General features: G+C 50.3%; 1 protein-coding gene and 1 long non-coding RNA gene across 7 annotated transcripts in view; both read right to left on the reverse strand.

The window, feature by feature from the left end:
• Positions 1–943: 943 nt before the first annotated feature.
• Positions 944–5,708, reverse strand: LOC108444688. Its single transcript, XR_001859319.1, has 3 exons — positions 5,506–5,708; positions 4,697–4,999; positions 944–1,217 (listed from the first exon to the last, which is right to left on the reverse strand). It is a non-coding gene; the product is annotated as an uncharacterized LOC108444688 (long non-coding RNA).
• Positions 5,709–11,437: 5,729 nt separating this feature from the next.
• LOC103624681 (sodium- and chloride-dependent GABA transporter 1) overlaps positions 11,438–20,278 on the reverse strand; it is a 35,149-nt gene continuing 26,308 nt past the window's right edge. For 5 of the 6 annotated variants that reach the window (XM_008643977.2, XM_017726218.1, XM_017726217.1 and 2 more), the window contains 5 exons: positions 19,949–20,080; positions 19,131–19,233; positions 18,612–18,712; positions 17,673–17,840; positions 11,438–14,961 (listed from right to left, as the gene is read on the reverse strand). In XM_008643977.2, coding sequence (XP_008642199.1) covers positions 14,857–14,961; positions 17,673–17,840; positions 18,612–18,712; positions 19,131–19,233; positions 19,949–20,080 — 609 coding nt within the window. In that variant the 3' untranslated portion in view covers positions 11,438–14,856. The remainder of the gene's footprint in view (positions 14,962–17,672; positions 17,841–18,611; positions 18,713–19,130; positions 19,234–19,948; positions 20,081–20,278) is intronic. The other variant, XM_017726216.1, reaches the window with a different exon arrangement.

Raw genomic sequence — 20,278 nt, forward strand, 5'->3', positions numbered from 1 at the left:
CCCCCCCCCCCCCCCCCACCAACCCCCCCCACCAGTATTGCCCCCCCAGCTCCCTGCTTCAGAGGCGCAGGTATTCCAGTGGCTCACGCAGCCTCGTGTAGCCACACCACCAGCACCAAAACAGCACAGACTTCCCCGCTTCCCGTCCCCACTGCCTCCCAGGGACCCTTTCTGCCTACAGAGATCTAGTTTGTGATTTATTTTTTAGTAAAACAAGAAGAAAAGAAAAAAAAAAAAGCCAACTGACCTAACTCTTACCCTGTCTCCCCTCAAGATGATGCTATTTGTGAGGAGCCATCTATAGAAACTGCCAACCTCCATGCTCACATATCCTCACACCTGCCAGCCCAGCTGGCCTCTGTGCTTGTGCTGTCCCCATGTAGCACTTTGCTGCCCTGTTCCTGAGAGGCTTGATGACCTGCTGCTTTCTAGGCACTGTGTCTTCCGTTTCCTATTCCTCAACTTCCTTTCCTGCCTTGCATTTACCTGGCCATAGGTTTGTACCCACCCTGAAACTTTGCCAGCCTCAGAGAGAAACGGACTCACCCGTGCCAAGGGCCGACCTTGGGGCACTCCTGGGGGTGGAGTTCTCCCTGCCACCACTGCTGCCGCCTACTGAGCTGGAGCGAGAACTTGCCCCACTTGCCACGCTTCCTCCTCATCGCTCTCCAAGTATTATCTCCTTGCAGCAGCCGGCTCCAAGCAAAGGAGTGCACGAGTGGAAGAGAGTTTGAGAGGAGGAGAGACTGTCCTGAGCTGCAGTAAAACACAAAGATGGCCTCACTGAACACCAAAACTCTTTCTGTTGTTATGTTGGAGCATTGTACCAGAGAGCTCTGCTGAGACCTAGCAGACCTCACCACATGTAAATACACCTGTATGGTAGCGTACGTATGCGCATGCTTACTAAGGAAACACCAAGCAGTTCTGAGGGAGCAGAAGAGAGGGATTCAGCCCGGGGATTTTCCTGGAATGGATGTGTACTTTTCCAAAGAGATGGCACCAAGAGGTGCCCTCCCACCTCAACACACTCTCACACACACACACACACACACACACACACATGATTATGTTCTCTAAAACAGACCCACCTCTGCTTTCCTCCTTCTGGCTGGTTTTGTGTTTCCTGCCCACCTGCATTTTTGTATTCTGAAAGCAAAGCTGAGTGTTATGTTCATCTTCTGGGGTGGGTGTTCCATTCACTTGAGCTCTTCCACCTGTGTTAGAGGGAAGGGGTGTTTTGGAGACCACTCATATGAAGTCCCATCTGTATCTCTTGCCTGGCTGTATTCTTACCTCCATCAGCCCCTTCCTATAGGAAAACTGCCCAGATACCAGACTCCAAGGCCTCTTCTCTCTCCCTCTCTATCCCAGCTTCAAAGTGAGAGGAGGGGCAGATCCTGAGATAGAGATGACAGCTCAGCTCCTCTGCTTTATTGGGGACATTGACGTGAAGGAAGACAGCATTAAAAACGGGCTGTGGATGTATTTTTAGAAAAAATCTCTTTGTGCAGTAGGAAGGGGAAGGTATTAATTAGCTTAAAGGCTTTGGTCTCACTCCTTCATTCTATCTCCCTTCGAGGTTTAAGAAGATCAACTTTAGGATTCTAAAATAGGACAGAATGCCTTTTAGGGCCTTTATTTTTATTTTATTTTATGAGGGAAAGACAGAAATGCTCTTCCTTCCTGTGCAAGGCTGAGACATGAGCACTGGGTGCTGATGATGTAATGGTAGAGTGAGGAATGGCAGGGGTTGTTGCCATTGGTGGCGATGTGCAAAATGTCAGGAAAAGGGAGACAGTGAAGACAGATGCAGAAAACTATTTTTTTACCTTGTGGGGTAAAAGGCACACAGCAATTTCCTTAGGGATTGTGCCAGCGTGCTCATCTCTAGGGCTATTGCCAGTGACAAAAGCCACAGTGCATCAGGGACAGGCCCAGTGCTCCCTGGATGCCTGCTGACTGTGCTGGAATGTTCAGGGGAGAGAGTTCAGCTGTGTGACCTGGGCAGAAGCCCAGCTGGAGTTAGGGAAACAGACAGAGGCTGGAGTGAAGGGTCCCTGCACTTGGCCAGCCCGCCAGGGCAGGAGCCTGCTCACCTCCAGGTCCTCTTCTGTCTGAGCCTGACCCATGGACCCAGCTGTGCCAAGAGATCTGAGCTGTTTGCTTAGCTGGGCACCAGGCTGCCACTTTTATCTGCAATAGTAAATGTACTGACTGGGAGCCCCCAAACATAGCCTCTGGGAAGAATGCAGAAGCAGATGACAGAAAAGATTGTAAGAAAACCCTGAATAGAAGCCCAGTCTCCGTCCAGACCAGAGAAGCTTACTCCTAGCCAGCCCCCCAGGGCAGTTTGGATGCTCTGCATCCTGAACTGGATGCTGGGAGAGGTCCTCACCCCTGGCCAGGGCTCAGCCCCTCACCTCCCAGCCAGCTGTGAGGCACAGCTGGCCTGATCTGCTGCTGACTCCCTCCAGGGTGACACCCTGCTTCATCACAGCAGCCAGAACCTCATCTGAGCTGCCCATAGCTTCCCGAGAAAGCATGTGTGGCATCTGCCATTGTCTGGTCAATGCAGTGTGTGGCTGCTGTTGGTTTTGCTCTCTGCTGCAGTGGAAGGGGTGTCCAGGAGGCACTGGCACTGTCCTCCCTTCCCAGTAGTTCTTTTGCTTTCTGAGAGGAATAGCAGTACTAGGTTTGGGTTTTTTCCAGAGTGCAGTGAGCCAATGAAGCTCTGTGTGTGTTAAAATAAATAAATTAGATTTTACTTGACATTTAACACAAAGTGACAACAGCAAAAAACCTTAAGATACTTGAGGAAATAATTTTTTTAGATAAAATATTTATAACAATGCCTATGAAGTTCCTACACAAGATGTTTGCTGCTTTAATAATTGATTGGGAGAGCTACATGGATTTTAAAGAGGGAATAAGGAAACTGCCTTGAGACTCCCTTCTCCATGCTGGATGAAGGGTAGAAGCGAGTGAACTGAAGTGCTGAGGTACCTGAGGCACAGAATTCTCTCAGGGCAGGTTAGTTCTGTTTCCCTGACCTTGCAAAGGCTACTGCTGGCCTTGAGCTTTGGACAGAGAAGCAAATGTAGATAACCCTTGCTGTCTTCTAGCCTGCTGGCTACCACATCTTCTGTTGGGTTTAGCTGGAGAGGCACAAAACTACTCTATTCCAGGTTGTTATGGAACAGGTTGGTCAAAATTCCACTGCAGAGCCAACCCCTTCGGACTTTACTTCAAAACACAGATTTTGTTCTTTTTTTATTCTTTGGAAGGTTGGTCTCGAAGGATGAAAGCACTTTAAAACATATCTGCACCTCGTCTGATCTATTGTATTGTCTGCTCCCACGGTCCTCCCACGCGCGCCAGTGAGACACACAGACTCAGTGTAGCTGTACAGCTGTGAACAGACACCCTTGCACACAGACTGACAGGGTGCAGGTTAGAAGGAGCATCTCAGTGACAACCTAATGAAGGACAAAATGTGTACCACAGCCCACCTGGAGGGACCAGCCCAAAGAAAAATCACCAGCTCTTGACAGCGGTGATTCTGATCATGAACCTAGCACAATCTTTCAGGTGGAGGAGTCAGGCAGGGAGCTGCTGCAAAGATTAACTCAACCCAAATGAACCAGTGTCTTTTTGCTGCCAAATTCATGCCCTTCTATACTAAAAAAGGAGTGGGGGGAGAGAAAAAAGAGATACCTAGTGAAAAGTGTTCTGCAGTGGGTGTCAGGTAGTCAGTGGACAAATGAGAAGGTGGCTTTGGTGAACAGTAGGAGAGACTGAGCTGTGTTACACCAGGCTCTATCCTGATGCTTGCTCATACTGGTGCAGGCCCAGTGTAATTAATCTGTTTGCACCAGTAGCAAAGGGATGGGCAAATGTGACAGGAGAATCGAGCCTTGCAAACACTCTGGGTTGAATGCAGTGCTTGTCCACTGCTGTAGTAGTTTGTAATGCCATAGTCTGGGCCGCTGGGTTAGCAACACTCCGTGCTTCCACAAGGCTTTCAAAGCATCCCACTGTTCACGTTTTCTCTCCTTCCTGTAGATGAAAGGTGTGGGTATGGTCCACAACCAGAATTTCATCAGTACTCATAGTGAAAGGTACCACCAGATTTGGAAGCATTGGAGGGCCTCTGAGCCGTAAGGGTTTGAGTTTTGTTACATGTTCTTCAAAGGCTAAACCTGCAACTACCTGCACATGTTTCTGAGGTTTCCAAAAGAAATCTGAGCCCTAAACCAAGGATGCTGCTGCTTGGCGGAGTCTCTGCTTTGAAATGCAAGTTGCTGAGCAAGCTCCCCCCGTCTCCCACTCCACCAGCTGCCTCACTGTGCTAGTGTAGGCTCCAGGGACTGCCGGCAGTGTTTCGTGAGCTAGAGCTGTCCTTGTCCTGCCCTCTCGTTCACAGCCATGCCTGGGACAGCAGCTTTGAAGTCACCCAGCTCTTCAACACTAGTCACGACCCCATCTGAATGTGTCTTTTTAAAATCTAACAACAGAAGTGTTACCTGTGCGTAGGCTTTTGAAAGCACCTGTCTCTGTCTGTACCTGTCTCCTGCTGTAAATATCACCAACAAAAGCTTCCTTTGGGAAAAGTGGTGTGGTCACACCTAGCAAAGAGTACAAATGGCTAGTATTTTGTAACAAAAATAACAAAAATAGATCAGAGGTATTTTACCTGTTCACTCAATAGAGTTTTAGAAATTATATTGAGATAATGTCACTTGTGCGCCAATGTCTTCTTTGCCTCGGTGTCCCTGGGCTGCAGCTGTGTGTGCAGGCACCACGCACCAAGGGGTGCTCCCATGGAGTGCTGAGCATCCCGGATTCCTGCTGGCGGCGTGCTCCGGCTGCTGCTGCTTTCTTGTCGAAAGCAGCTGGAGCTAGCTCAGTGCTCAGGCTCTCTGAGGATCAGATCCAGAGGAAATCAGGAAGCAATAAACTTGTTCAGGAGGTGGCAACTTAATTGTGAAATTCACCCCTGCAGTGAGGCAGAGAGGAAAACGGTGAGGGGGGAAGGCAGAGCCCTTCTGTGCCGCAGCCCATTGCTGTCCGTCTTGCTGGATGCTCTCGGCCGTGCAGGCTGCGCCTCGGGGAGGGAGCCCGCACAGCCTCGCCGAGCGCTCGCTGCTGCCCGTGCGCCGCGGCCCGTGTGGAACGGAGGAAGCCGTGCAGCAGGGAGCAGCACACGCCGTGGGGCAGTGCTCACAGCACCTGCCTGCGCACAGGAGCACGCCTCGGAGAGCGTGTAGGCGCCTCGGCAGAGCGTGCTGCACAAAACCGTGGGGCACGGGCACCAGGGGCTGCCTGAGCAGGACAGCTGTGCTGGCTGCAGCGTCACCGCCGCAGCACATCTCACCAGCCACGCAGGCTCAGGCCTGGGGAACACTTGGATGGGAGACACGTAAGGAAAATGACGTTTCCTGTGCAGATCAGATATAAGTGCATATTTACACAAAGCATAACCCCAAGGTTAATGAAGCTGACCTTAGAGAGACTGAAGGACGTGCACACAAAGCGAGCTCTCCTCTCCGAGGGCAGGGGAGCCAAGCTACATCTCTGCAGCTGGGTCGAAGAGATGCTGGATTCAGATTGCACCTGCCAAAAAACCCTTGTCTATAGGTTGCAAATTCTTTGCTGGCTTCAAAGAATCCCTTAGATCCCCAGGCCCACCATGAAACACTTGGGAGGACAGAAATCCCTCCCAGACACAGACAGGATACTTCCCAGGGATTCAGAGGCTTCCATTTATGTTTTTGTGTGCCACGGATATGTTATAAATCAGCCCATCCCAAACAGTCATTTTCTAAGATATTTTGAAACAGAAGATTATTGAAGTTCCTGGCGGATGTTTAGATCACACACCTGGCTGTAAAGATGAAAGCAATAAAACCAGATTGTCTACATGTGAAATACTCCTCACTTGCTCCAATGTACAGATACTGTTATTAATCAGAAGATGGCAAGTCTCTCTGGGAAGGATACTATGTAGACATACGTAGATAGTGCTGGTACAAAGGATTAGAACCCAAAAATCAAATACCACAATTGTCACAGTGCACCTGTACCCTGCTATATCTATACGGCATCCATTATGTGCAATAACTGATACATAGTGTGGTTGGAATTGATCAAAATACACTGCTCTTTTCCACAGAGAATCTTGAGATGCAATTTTTCTCTGAAACTTTTCAGATAGACTTTTAATTAAGCACACATCCCTCAAATGTTTTGCTGTGGGTGGGGTCTATCCACCCCTGTCAAGCAAAATGCAGACTCACCACTGAACTCAGCACTTCGCAGCCTGCTGCCTCCTGCGTTGAAGGTGCTGCCTCTGGGGTCAGAGACCCATCCCAATGCCCCCACAGAGATGGGAGTCCTCCCGGAGCGGTGTGGTGGCAGGAAGGTCACCATAAGCCAAAGCTGCCACGTGTCTGCAGTGTCACTGTTGTGTGCAGGTCGCTGTGGGTCCCTTTACACCTCGTCTGGGGTACTCTGGGAAGACTGTGCTGGAAGGGGGTGCCTGGGGCACATCTGACCAGAGCCAGGCTCCACCGCTCCCTACAGACTGAGGTTTCCTGTCATCACCAGCTGCTGGGAAAGAGTCATTGCCCAGACCCTTAATTCAGCAGCCTGGAGTCATGCACATACGCCTGCCTGACCTGGGAAAGGTGGCTGAAAATAGGCAGGTGCCTCAGGATGATGATGCAAGGTTAGCAGGGCTGTGGGATTTAACCAGTTTGGGAACTCCGTCATACTTGGTGGGTCTTGAAGCTACTTTTCTGCAGCTAGTGAGTGCAACTGAGGTTAAATCTGGCTGAGGAGCTGCTTTCTGTCTTAAACCATACAATTCATGAGCTGGGAATGTTCTCAGGCATGTAGGGCAGGATCTTATTTTATACAGCACCCATGCTCCAGCCTTGGGGTCTTACAGTGTGGCACAGTTATCAATGACTTTTCTGAAAACAAGAATCCTGTCTTCCTAATCCTTCCTCCTCATGAAGGATAGGGTGTCCCAAACAATATCAAGTTCATTTGAAAAAAAACAAACACAAGGAACAGAAGGATCTTCTTCCACAGGAGTGTAGGATCAAGGCTGTAGCAGTAAAAACACTTCAAGTGATACATACCCATCCTGATATTCTATGTACAGCTTCCTATTCCCTCCCATTACAGAAGGCTTGACTTTTCAGTTCATTTTCTTTATCTTGTGGATTAATCCCAGCCAGCAACTAAGTACCTTGCAGCTGCTCACTTTCTCCCCCCCTCCTCCACCCTTGGTGGAATAGGGAGGAGATTAGAAAAAGTAGAACTTGTGGATAGAGATAAGAGCAGTTTAATAACTGAAATAAAGTGAAAGAATAAAAATAATGAAATGAAAATGCAAGAAAGATGCACAATGCAATTGCTTACCACCCACTGACCAATCCCTCAGCAGTGATCAGCAGCTCCCAGCCAGCTCCCCCCAGTGTATGTATGGAACATGAAGTGCTGTGCCATGGAATATCCCTTTGGCCAGTTCAGGTCAGCTGTCCTGGCCATGCTCCCTCCCACCTTCTTGTGCCTCTCTCACTGGCACAGCATAGAACCTTTAACATAGTTGTTGCTACGTAGCAACAACTAAAACATCAGTGGGTTATCAACATTATTCTCATACTAAATCCAAAACACAGCACCCTATGAGGCCACATGAACCAGGGCAGAATTGTCTTCCCTTTCTAAGAGGAAAGAAAAGAACCCATCTCCTGGGATCTGCCCTCAGCCTTTAGTGTCAGCTCACAGCTTCTGGCATCCCTAGTGAAAAGGACAACCCATCCAGCAGCTCAGGACATGCAGCCAGAAAAGAAATGTGCAAGGGAAAAGCCAGAGCCCTATTTAAATAGCTCATTCATAGTAAAGCTCCAGCCATCTGTCGACTTGCCCTAGAAGAGGCACAGCTATAATAATTAGCAGAGGGAAAGGCTGCAGAGATGCCAGTGAAAAAAACCATCAGTTTGCTAACATTTTGCACGGGTCTGTCACTAATGCAATGGGAAGAAGAAGGAGTTAAGAAGTGCAAAAGAAGAAAGATCACTGTACTTCTTCAGAGCAGACACTGCTGGCAGGGTGGGACAGAAGCTTTCCAAGGGCTGCAGGATGCTTTGGGCTGGTGCAATTTGGCACTCAGCATCCCAAGAGCAGATGCTCCACAGGGATTGGCAGCAGCCGATCTCACTCAGGTCCCGAGGCTCTGCCCTGCAGAGGAGTTCCCACAGCTGGAGGGTCACTCTGGGGTCCGTGGTACTGCCAGGGATGGGGGCAGCCCCCACGGGGCTGGGTGCATGTGATCCCCACCAGGCAGTGGCTGGGATGCTGCCAGGGGGTCTGGGCTGCCATATCACTCACCGTGGCTGTGCTGCCCACCCAGATAGTTCCCATTTAAACAGTGCTGGCTGATATAGTTCTGCCCTCCATTCCCAAAGAAAGAGCCCACTCTTTCTTTTCAGAGCTCAAAACGTCTGGAATCTCCTGTGAATCCATTGGTGCAGCCTGACAGTGGCACCTACCCAGCGCTTGGCTGCACTCCCTAGTGCCAAGGCAAGTGCCCAGGGGTGGGATACCCCTATACCCCGGGCTTGCAGAGCCCCCCCCACACACTCTCCCACTCCCTGCAGAAGTGCCGCTCCGACAGCCCCTCCCGCAGCCTGGAGCACACCAGTGCCACTGAGCCTCGGCTGCCGATGCCCAAGCACCCACGGTGACTGGGGCTGTGACAGCTGCCCTGTCACCACCTCCCCCAGGAGCATCACCCCTCACAGAGCTGAAAAGCCGCTTTAAAATAAGAATCTTGGATAATAACTTCTAATCCCTTCATTTGCAGTAAGTGCAGAGAGGGGACAGAGATGTCAGCTCTCTTTCTCTCCCCCGTGCAGGACCAAACGCACTTCAAAAACCCATCAAAGTATTTGTGCCACGGGCTGGGCAGGCAGCGACACAGAGTGGCCGCTTGGCCAGGACATGGTGGCACCATCAGGAGGGCAGAGAGAGGCAGAGGAGGACGTTGCCCCTCTCCAACCAAGCGCAGCCATCCCTCTCCATCTCTTGCCCTCCTTCACACCCAGGAGTTATTTTTAGAGGTGTGTCAGTCAGCTCTGGCATGTGCTGGAGGGGGATGCACAGACAAGAGGGTGGCAGGCGAATGGGCTCAGCCACTCAGACAAGAACAAACTGTCCGAAAGGCACATGGGCTCCCTGGGATGGGCAGAGAGCAGGGCAGGGAGCTGGCACTGCCTGTGTGCTGGGATGGGGGCACAGATGCCACCATGTCCTGGTCTCATCCCCCAGGGCCAGCCCAGGGGCTGATGTACCCCCAAGGCTGTGTAAGGGGCTCTGGAGCCACTGAGCAGGCAGCAGGCAGTGCTCTTTGGGTTGATGGCAAGGGATGAGTTTACACGACAGAACCTTTTGTCTGGACAGACACAGAGCAGATTTTTTCTGGATCTGGGTCAGCAGCGTCAGCACAAAACTAGCAGGAGCGTTTCTTTATGGGGTCACTGCAGGGATATTTGTATTTTCCTGAACAGTTCAATGCAGTACAAACTGGCCAAGAGTCTTCTCCAAGCCATGCAGCCTTCAAAGGGAGAAAAACATCCAGCTCTGCCACCATGCCCTGCTCTGCCAGTGGCCCCTGGGCTTGTGGGAGATGCAGTGATCAGGCAGCAGTGCCCCCCAGCAGGTTACCTGCCCCTGTGTTCTGGCTGGGGGACCCTCGGAGGCCAGCCTGCTCCCCATATCATTACACCAGTGATTCAGACAAGTCCCTTCCTGATGAGTTGGTTTTTTTCATCTGGAAGCAGAAACACCTTGACCCTCCAGGATAAATCCCTCCATGACCACTCTCTACAGGGCTGCAGCTGTGGGGGTGAGGGCTGCTTGTCCCCAGCAGCTGTGGTGGGGACACATGCCACCCCACGAGGGCACATGGCTGGTCCCTGGGGCCCGGTGAATGCCGGTGCCGTTTTCTTGGCAGAGCAGTGGCATCATGCTGGGCTGTCAGGAGGCATCTCCATCAGCGTCATGGCTGTCTGGTATCGGCGCGGGGAGCACTAACCTCTCCTGAGCATCTCCAGACACGGACACTTCCCGGCTGACAGCATCACAGGCATGATGGACACATACTTGTCAGGAGCCCCACAGTGCCCGTGGCAGTGCTGCCTCAGCCAGGGCTGCAGTGGGGATGCTGGGATGCACCCCAACCCCCCTGTGCGTGCACACCATGTGGCCTCCAGTGCCAGTGTTGACACACAGAGCTGAGCACCGTGCCTCATGCACTCAGCTCCCGAGGAAGACAGACAGTGCTTGGTGAAAGCTGGTAGCCCTCAACACAAGCCAAACCACAGTGGATATGTCCCCTCAGTGATGCAGACCCTCTCCCCATTTGGCCATCAGCATCAAATGCAACCAGGATCCTCCAGTCTCGAGAGAAGCCCCCTGGAATAGGCAAGGGATCAGGACAAATTGCTCATCCAGAATGACACCAGCTTTAAGGGCACCCCTGATGCACAACACAACTCCTCTCCACACACCATTTAACAGTGCTGTGGCGAAACTACAAGCTGCACAGTGGCTGGCCAGGCAAACCCTTGCAGTGCCACATGGCATCATATCCTGTCATGGACATGGCACACATGTTTTACAACCAGCTGCCAGCTGTTGGAGCACATCTGCTAGAATGGCAGCAGGAAGAGCTCCCCTCTCCCATGGGAGAGGATCACACCCCGATCTCCAGGGGAAGCAGCCCTTGAGCAGCAACAGAACAATCCTGCCTTTCCTATGGCCCATGTCGGCCCCCACAGCAGCAGAGGATCAGGGCAGTGGCTTTTATTTTATATTTTGCAGGCCTCAGGAAAAAGAGGATTTCAGAGGGATTTGAACACAGGTCCCTAAATAGCTCCTTAGAATTAAGAGGTTTCATAAAGGATTATTTCAAGTGGCTGCCTATGGTGGGAGGGAGAGGCTGGTAGTGCTGGGCAGGCGAGGGGGCAGAGGAAAGGCAGGAGTGCTGTAGGTGAGCACAGGGGACCACAATCCCCTTCCGAACCACAGCAGTGGGAACAGGGGAGCATCCCACACCCTGGCTATGTGTCCTCTGTTTTGGGTGAGTCAGAAGGAATGAGGAGCAGAGTGGTGGTCAGCAGATGTGACACACCTTGGGAACAGGACAAAAGTGGTTCTTGCAGTCAATGAACAGGTATGGCTGCTTTGACAGACCCACCCACAGTGGCATTTCAGAGGTGTGGGATGAGCTTAGGGGGGTCTATCGCCATCCCTGACTCTAGATGGGAAACCTGTGCCTGATGGAGGTGGGAATGCTCTTCTAGTGCTAAGGATTGGATGAGTTTGAAATGCTGGAGAAGGGGATCAATCCATCAGACAGAGCTTGACTAAGGGCAAATTCCTATTTGCAGGGTTATGCATGCCAGACTTCACAGATCCAAATATTCATGGTGGAAATAAAGTAGCGCAAAAACAGGAAAGGCCACAAAATCTTTCAGAACAGGCACAGCTCTGTGCACACTGGTGGAATGTGGGTTGAAATGTCTTTCTGAAAATACCAGGAGATAGTATTGCATGGCACAACATTTTCTGGTGCAAAGAGGAAGAGAAATATCTGGAACTTCATTATAATTTTGATATTGGGATGGAAATTGGTTCTTAGGTTCTTAGAGCCTCTGTGGGATCCTGAGCTCCAGCTTTCAGTAGGCAGAAGGTATGAGCAAGAGGCTAAGCCACAGGCATGCAGGAAGGAGTTCTAAGCTGGAAGAAGAAGTGAGAGAAACAAGGAAGAGAGGCTGGTGATAATAGAAAGAGATAGAAATAAGGAAAGAATAGAAAGGAGAAGAGAAAGGGGGAGAGCTGTAATTTGACAGTAGTGGAACTAAGAAAGCAGGAGGAGAAAAGCTGAGGTAGATAATTTCCACTGGACAGATGATAGCAGGGAAGGACTGAGGCAAGAGAACAAAAAGGATCAAGGCAGGAGAGAGAGCAAAGGAGAAGGTCACAAGCAGAAAACTGAGTAAATGGTTAAATCTCACCAAATATTGTTATTATGAGCAGCCCCTGCTGCTACATCTGGAATGATGTACCACAGGCAGGGCCACAAGTCAGAGAGATGCTGGGGCTAAAATCCTAGCAAATATGAATTGGGAGTTTAGAGATTTCCTCAGCAACCAGGGAAAGAACTTTGTTTTCTGGACCCTTCCTTCTCCACTCCTCTGGAGGAACAACCTTTGAACAGCTCTGACAGCAATCAAACTCTTTGGCCAAGAGTTAAAAAAATTACCACTGACACTGATTTGTTCTTCCTCAGACCTGAGCTGCCCCAATGAAGTTGGAAGAAACAAAGTCTTCCATGGTTTTAAGGCCTCGCTCAAAAACTGAATCCTTTGCCCATCACGCACCTATGCCACCCTCAGTCTGCACTTGAGGGGAGGGAGGTTGTGGGATCTGGATGCACAGGCAAAAGCAGGTCTCTAGAAGGGTCATTACTGCAAAGTTTAGAGCTTTAACACATTTTTTGAGCACAGATGTCCCTCTCTAAGGTCATACATGTTTATAAAGAGTGGTTTCCTTATTGCCCTGGTTCATAAAAATAGGTGAAATTGAAATAGAAGTTTTCAGCTATACTGGCACAGACAATTAAGGGACAAGGAAAGATGACACGTCTGTAACTGGCTGAGATTAATGGTAATGAGCTATGATGGCAGCTTTCAGTGTTTGGTTTTTGGCTCTACAATACCAAGCCTGTAAATTCAGCATTTCCTCATGTCTATTTAACAGCTGCGGTTTTTTTTGACACAAACACTGTAACAATTACACGTAGGACAGGGCATGATCTCAGCTCAGGGTGTTGGACACCACAAAACATGAACTTACTGCCCAGTAGCCATAACTGCTGAGGGCCATGTGTACAAATACAAATTGGTTACACATCTGAAGCAACATTAATCAAGATTCACCGATGAGTTGGCAGGGGACCCACTCCTGAAGGGGTCTGACTTTAGCTTTCACCAGAAAACTTCTTTGTTCCTTCTGTTACTGATCCACAGGCTGGAAGATTGGCAGGAGAGCAGGTTGGCCCCGTGCTCTGGCGAGTCCTGGGGACAGGGAGCACAGGGCCAACCTGCAGCATTTTGAAGCTACTATTGGAGTGCAAGACAATTGTGCAAAGGCTCATCACTCAGCTGTCACCTGCAGTAGGACCCTGGGGGACTACAGTGTGTCACTTCCGAGACCAGACTCTTTGGTAGGAAAGGTAGGTGGGACTTACCTTTTCTCGGATGCTCTTTTATGCGTTTGTTGATTCTGATCTGGAGCTGGGAGTGTGAGCAGACCTGGCAATGCTGGGCCAGGGGAGGGGAGAGACTAATCAGCACTGAGTCACAGCATGTGTGCTCATCAAACACTGTGTACAGGGCTATCTCTGTGCGGGGTCACTGCGAGGCTGGCACAACCGCAGCGTCACTGCCACACCTACACATGGTGCTGTGATCAGCCACCTCCTTTCACAAAGCTTTATCACCAAGAAATATGCTGCTGTTTTAGGAAGGCTCTGAAACACTTCCCAGCCTTCTCCAAGGTGTTACTCTCCTCCAGCACCATCTACAAGAACTCACAGCCCTCTGTGGTTTGTGTGTTGGGAGTTGGGATGTGCCAGTGACAGCAGCTGACTGAACAGACACTTCCCAAGGGAAGTCAGCACTGGTTCACAGGGGTGGGTATGAGCATGGTGGCTGCATCCTGCCAACTGCCTCAGGAGTTCTTGCCTTCCACCAGCTGGGATTTAGGTGTGGCCACTTCCTGAAAAAGGTGCAAACTGAACCATCCATGGGCATTATGCTCCACCTTACTGTTTCCCGCCCAGGGACAGAGTCAGAGAGCGTGCTTGGCAGAAACTACCCTGTTTCTTCTTGGGTGGAGATTTGCACAGTGCTGTAAAATCTCTATCACGCAGCCTTGCCTCTGCATGAAGCTTGTGGTCAGTGTAGGAGACTTGAACAGCCTGTAGCAAGGAGCCCTCCATTTACCCTTTTAGCTGCCTTTTAGGTCAGGGTGTGGCTACTGCACACAGCTGCAAAGGGCAGGATGCTCCAGAAAACAAAGGCTGCCTGCTCCACTGGGCTCTGGCTCACAGTGCCAGCCCCAATGGATGCAGCGAACACGTCTGGAGACTGTGCAGGGCTGAAACACGGCACCTGTGAGCAGCACACACTGTCCTTAAGGCCTTCTCTGGGTGTAGGGTCCTACAGCTACCAGCATGCAGAACTCCTCACTAGAATCCCTTGTTCTGCACTAGAATCCTTTGCTCTGCACATCCCCTCCAGTTACGTATTTGCTGGTGTTTTATGCTCCATCAATCAACAGCCATCTGGGATTTGAACCTGGTGGCAGCAATCTCTCTGGGGTGAAGCACAGCCGTGTGCTGCGCGATGCTCTGTGGAGTTTCACATGGAAAGGCAAGAAAAACAGAAGTGGACAGGAATCAGTCTAAGCTCTCTAGAGACACCACCTCTCCTCAGGAGGAGGAAGACGTGGGCACCAGCTGCTCCTCCCTGAGGGCCTGGACCAGGATGTTGCAGGATGAAGATGGTCACCGCACAACGCCCTGGTGGCAGCTTGTTCAGGGCCTTGGTCAGCCATGCCAGGAGGAAGAGCCATGAACAGGTTCCTCCACCGGGTCCTCTCTTGGACAAGCAAAAGCCACTGCAGAGCCAGGGACAGCAAGCTGTGCCAGAGGAGCTTGAGGGACAACGTGGAGTGGGCAGCTACAGGGCAGGGTGAGGAGTTCGGGCCTTCCTCCTACACGGCAGCATCCGAGATCCTCCCATTCAAGGACGTCTTTGGCTGGAGGCCGTTGTTCTGAGCGTGCACCTCTGGCCTGGGCTGTGTCATCTGCTGCAAACGCTGCCCGGGAACGAAAGGAGAGAGTGTGTCAGCCAGGGCTGGGGGCAGCAGCTGAGGGCTGGGACCCTCGGCGCAAGGCTCAGAGCTGACCCTGGTTACAGGGCGAGGGGATGGTGCATGGAGCGACTCCTCCAGCATTTGGCAGTACCCCGAAAGCTTCTGCAAGTCACCTTTGCTTTGATGCCGCACAGAGCACAGCAGCTCCTCCTTTTACCTGCAACATGGGGAGCACCCTGATAACAGAGGCAAACTGTTACCAGGCGAGACCAGCGGCAAGGAGGAACAAGAGAGAGCTGCAATGCCACAGGCTTCAGAGCAGACTCATTTTCCCATTAGGGTTGATTACAAAGCATTACTAAGTAACTACAGCAGCTTAACAAGGTTGCAGTCTGTGCCTTTGATGCAGATCAGAACATCGGCCTGCACAAACCTGTGCACAGCAGCAACTCCTGTCACCCTGAGCTGATCAAAAGAAAATTGCAGAGTCAAGTAAAGTGAAGCAAGAACCCAGGAAAATATGGAGGGGCAAATCATTACGGGAAATGTGTGGCATCAAGAGTGATGAAGAAGAATGAACCACTTTTGCCAGTCAGGGAGGGACTGATGCTGAGCACTGCAGAAGAGAATGCAGAGGAGGATTAAGCCTGACCTGAACAGACTCACTAAGACAGGTAGAACCTCTTTCCAGTAAAGGGAAACAAGCTCCTACCCTCCAACACCACTGAAGTGGCTGTTGCTGGGTGAAGTCCCTGAAATGTTCACTGAACTGCTTCTGCCATTCATGGTATTTTTTCCCTCTCTCGCATTCATGCTCAGTAGGATCAAAATGACTTGTAATCTTTCCTGTCTGTCAAAACCACTTTATTCAGGATTGGCATCTAATTTCCCTCCAGCTCTATGACAAATTAATCCAGGATCTGTGCATATAAGAGGCCAAGAATTCTCTCTGTCTCTCTGCTACCAGCACAGGCACACACAGATTAGCCTACTGTCTTCCTGCTGCCATGTGCTGCTCACTTCTGGGTCTATGAATGATTGAGAGGGGTCTGGGTCTCGTGATGTTTGTGGGCAATGTTAGAGGAAGAGTCAGATAGGGAGGGTGCACATCAGCCACTCATGCTGTTTACTGGTACTGATGGTTTGCACAAGATGCTGAGGGGATGGGTGGAAACACACTCATGGGGCTTCCCTCCATGCCCCTGGGGCTGCACAGGAGTACACAGCACTCTGGAAGCACTATGGATGTACTCAGCACAAGCCCTTGGTCAGGAGGAGTCGAGCTACTCCTGGGAGGTTGCAGAGCAGTCGGGGCTCCCCCAGATGCTGTGATGTGCTCTCTCCATTTCCAGTGAACAGGATTGAGAGTAGGCAAAGAGTTGAACCCATATCTGTGCTTTCAGGCTTCCTTTCCCCCTTTTCAACTCACATTATGAGTGAATAAGGAATCTTTTAAATGTCTGAGAAAGAGCCTACTATTGGAATTGCCCTGGCCTTCAACCTGAAATCAACAAAGTGGCTTGACATAACACCCTGGCTTGAGTCCTGCAGGAAGGACAAGTACCTAAACCCAGCTTCAGATGAGAAAACAGAAACTGAAAGCAGATCTGAGACCCCAAATCCACCAACTTCCCACATCAGAGCCCATCCAAATGGAAGGCTGGGAGGAAGAAAATGCAAACCCACCTGCAACTTCACCTCAAAGGTAGAGAACCCGAAGCTGACCTCAGCCCAGTAATTCCAGCCATAACTTTTCTGAGTCAAACTTTGTTAAAATACAGCATCCCTAAAGTAAGCTCATGTGATTTAGATGGCATCTGGTTGCTGTTCCAGCTGGGCTGGGAAAGCCATAAATCAACACTCCTGGGGTGACTTCCTACACCTGTAGCCTTGTGGCAGACAGCACCGAGCCAGGGACTTGGGGCACAGTGCTCTCAAGACTGAATGTCAACACTGTAAATAAAATCTGAACAGTAGGGTGTGACCTAGAGGCTCATGATTCACTGCTACATAAAATCCTGCGCAAATTACTAAAGAAAATGTTTTAAACAAGGCTAGTGTGGTGAGTATTGTGGGTCTTTCTTGTTTCCTAACCCCTCAGTGACTGAGTGAACTGAAAAGCACATGACAAACCACCCCTGTGCTTGTCTCTGCTGCTGGCAGGGCCTAGCCTGAGATATTTCAGGATTCAGGCCTGGAGGATGCTGATCTCCCTGCTGAGGAGTGCCAAGAAAACTTGCTCATAGCCAGGGACTGTCAGGAGCTGGGATTTCTCTGGGTCAAGAAACCTCAAAGATTTCTTCCCAAACTCTTCCATGGCTCCAATACCCCACACCAAAGGGATATTCAGGGGAGGAGGGCTCCATTTTTGTGGTGGTGACCACACAAATCTCAACGAGGAACAACAGACATAGGGGTAGACCACCTGAAGGTCTACCTGCATGTCCAGCCACAGCCCAGCAGAGCTTCCAGGGTTCAGATGTGTCTTGCTCAGCTGTGCTGGCAGGTCCTCTCCAGCGAGCCCATGTCACTGGAGGCTGTTCAGTGCCCTGGGACTGATCTGAGCCCTCCCTGGGGGAGAGGGTGCACAAAGCTCCTGCAGCACCAGCCTGCTGCAGTCTGACAGCTCTGTCAGCACAGGGCTGCTTGGTCCAGGCTCAGTTCAGGGAGGAACTTGTCCTGAGCAGAGAGCAGAATGGTGAAGCTGTTCCTACCTGCCGGAGAGTCCCTGTTGAGGTGAAGAAAGAGTAGAGCATGTACCCTGGAATCAGAACCATGGAGGACAGGGCCATGAGCCAGCCGATGCCTTGTCCCCACGCAGGATAGACGTATTTTCCCAGTGTCAGAGGAGTCATTTCCACCACACTGAAGAAGAACACACCCTGGAAAAGATCCCCAGCCATTGCAGGGGAGAGTGTGCAAAATCAGGGTCCAGCCATTCTTTGCTTCATTATCCTCTTAGGTCCCAACAGCCTTACAGGAACCCAACAGCTCTACATTAGTCTAGATTCTTTCAGCCCACCAGCTGGTAATTTCATATAATTTCTTCCTATCCTACATAAAAAGCTGGAATTGGAATACCCCCGATTTCCTTCTTCACTAGACTACTCAGACAAGCAGCGCCCCCACAGCAGCTCCTATGCAAGTTAACAGCATCCTCACAGCTGGTCTCAGGAGTCTTCATCTTCCTGTCACTGGCCTTATCACACCACTCCCTGCACTGCTTCTGCTGAAAGGGCAGGAGCCTGCAAAGGCCAAATTGCTCTGAAGTCAGTTATCCTGCATTTGGTGATAGGTTTTGTTCTCATAAGCCTGTCAGAGGCTGAAGCTGGAGTAGCTGAAAGCCAGAACCAATAACAGCTTTTTAAAACATTAAATTATTTTGCTTATCTTCTGGCATCTCAGAAAAAAAAAAAAAAAGAATTAAAAACTGATGGCCTCATTTAGATTAAAAGCAATCATCTAGAACTTTTTTACGGGTGATTTCCAGCAGGCAGAGTGAAAGAGGCTCCTGTACCACTTTATCCATCCCAAGTCTGCCTAGGACCCCCTTGCACCAGACCTGTGCTGGGTTGAGAGCACAGTGTTTCCCTAAAGCCCATTTAGAGGCCTTTCTAAAGCCCCTCCTGCAGATAGGATTCCTTGGGTCTTACCAGGCAGACAAGAGGTGTGAAGAAGGCCCAGCAGATCTTCCACCAGATGCAAGGCTTGTAGCCAATCATTTCTTCAATGTTCCTGTAAAACCTGTTCACACCTACAAGAAGAAATGAGCACTGGAAAAAACCCCCATCTCTGCACCATGAGAGGTCCTCCCCTCTTCTCATGGCAGAGCACAGGCCAGGCACAGCAAGAGGGTGACGATGCTGTGGCATGAGAAGCATTAGCTGGAGGGGACGGGGTACTGGGACACAAACTCATGCTAACAGCTTCCATGTTCCTGGTGTTCTCTTGAGGGCCCAGAGGGAAGGACCCCGGGTATCTGCCAGTCTGTGCAGAGGTCTTTGTGATGGCCTGCAGAAGTGAGAGGACAGCCTTCCACTCCTGATTTCCTGAAGTTATCAGTCTAAGCTATTTTCAGTTGCAAAATTGTCATTGTTGTCACTGGCTTCGGCTTTTTAAGTAACTCACTATGCCCATAGGGGAAACACAGGAACGAGGTGTTTTGTGCTTACCATAACACCAAGAAATTGAGATGGTCTCAAAGAAGACAAGAAAGAGAAGACACATGCCACTAGCTGAGTAGTAATCAAACAGCTTGAAGACATAAATGCCGCCCTTAAAAGACAAAAACAAGGTCAAGGAGCTCAGTTATAGATTATGATCGACAATATCAGCCAGCAGCTTGGATTTCTACTGTCTCTGACTGTTGGTTTAATATTAATCTCCTTGGACAGTACAGCCACTGTTGCAATGTTTCCACTGGAGTCTGGTTCCCAGCAGCAAAACTGATGTGCTCTTGCAGACAATTACCCAGCCTGTTCCAGCATAGCCGAGGGTGAGGAGAAAAGAAGAAATTCACTAGGCTCTGTTATATTCCTCTGCTTTAGAAGGAGTCAATTTAGTGTGCTCTGTCCCTCCCAGGAGTTTTGCCTTGCCTCTTCATGAACTCACACTGCTCCACAAATGGTCTTCAGACCACCCAGCCCTCAGTTCCCCTCATGTGAACCTCAGCTTCAGCTCCAGAGGTTAAAGCCCCCAAGAGACTGGGTTTTTTTGTGTTATCTTAACTCTTTGCAGCAAGCATTCCCTAAATTTGGCCTCTGTTGGCTTGAGTCCTTATTGCAAATAGCGGAACACCAGGCCAGACTGACCTGTAGGTCACCAATAGGATGGAGGCATCCTAAGTCACTTGAGATGTAGCAGTGATGAGCAAACCCCTTTATCCAGAATAGCAGAAATGCTGTCACTTCTCCCAAAGCTTTGGTGTTGTGCTATGCCAGGGTGGCCAGAAAGGTGTCAGGAATGGAGGGGCAAGCATAGCCATCTGTACCTGCGTGATGTTGGAGAATCCAATGAGGTAAGAGATGAAGCAGACCACTGCGATGAAGATCTTCTTCCTGGCTCTCAGAACTCGAGGGTATTCATCCAGCAGGGCTGTAATGAACCCTTCCACAGTGCAGAACTATGGGAGAAGGCATACACCAAGGATGGATGGATGGATGGATGGATAGATATAAAAGCATCTTAGCCTGACATCAACCCCACACACATTTAACTTCAGTGCTGAGAACCTTAGTGATTTATGGACTCTCTGCAGACTCTAGAAAAGAAAGAGGCATCTCTGCACAAAGTTGGTCTGAACCATCTTCTGAAAATTCAT

Source organism: Corvus brachyrhynchos, unplaced genomic scaffold (assembly GCF_000691975.1).
Source record: "Corvus brachyrhynchos isolate BGI_N302 unplaced genomic scaffold, ASM69197v1 scaffold191, whole genome shotgun sequence".
NCBI classification, from domain to species: Eukaryota; Metazoa; Chordata; class Aves; order Passeriformes; family Corvidae; genus Corvus; species Corvus brachyrhynchos.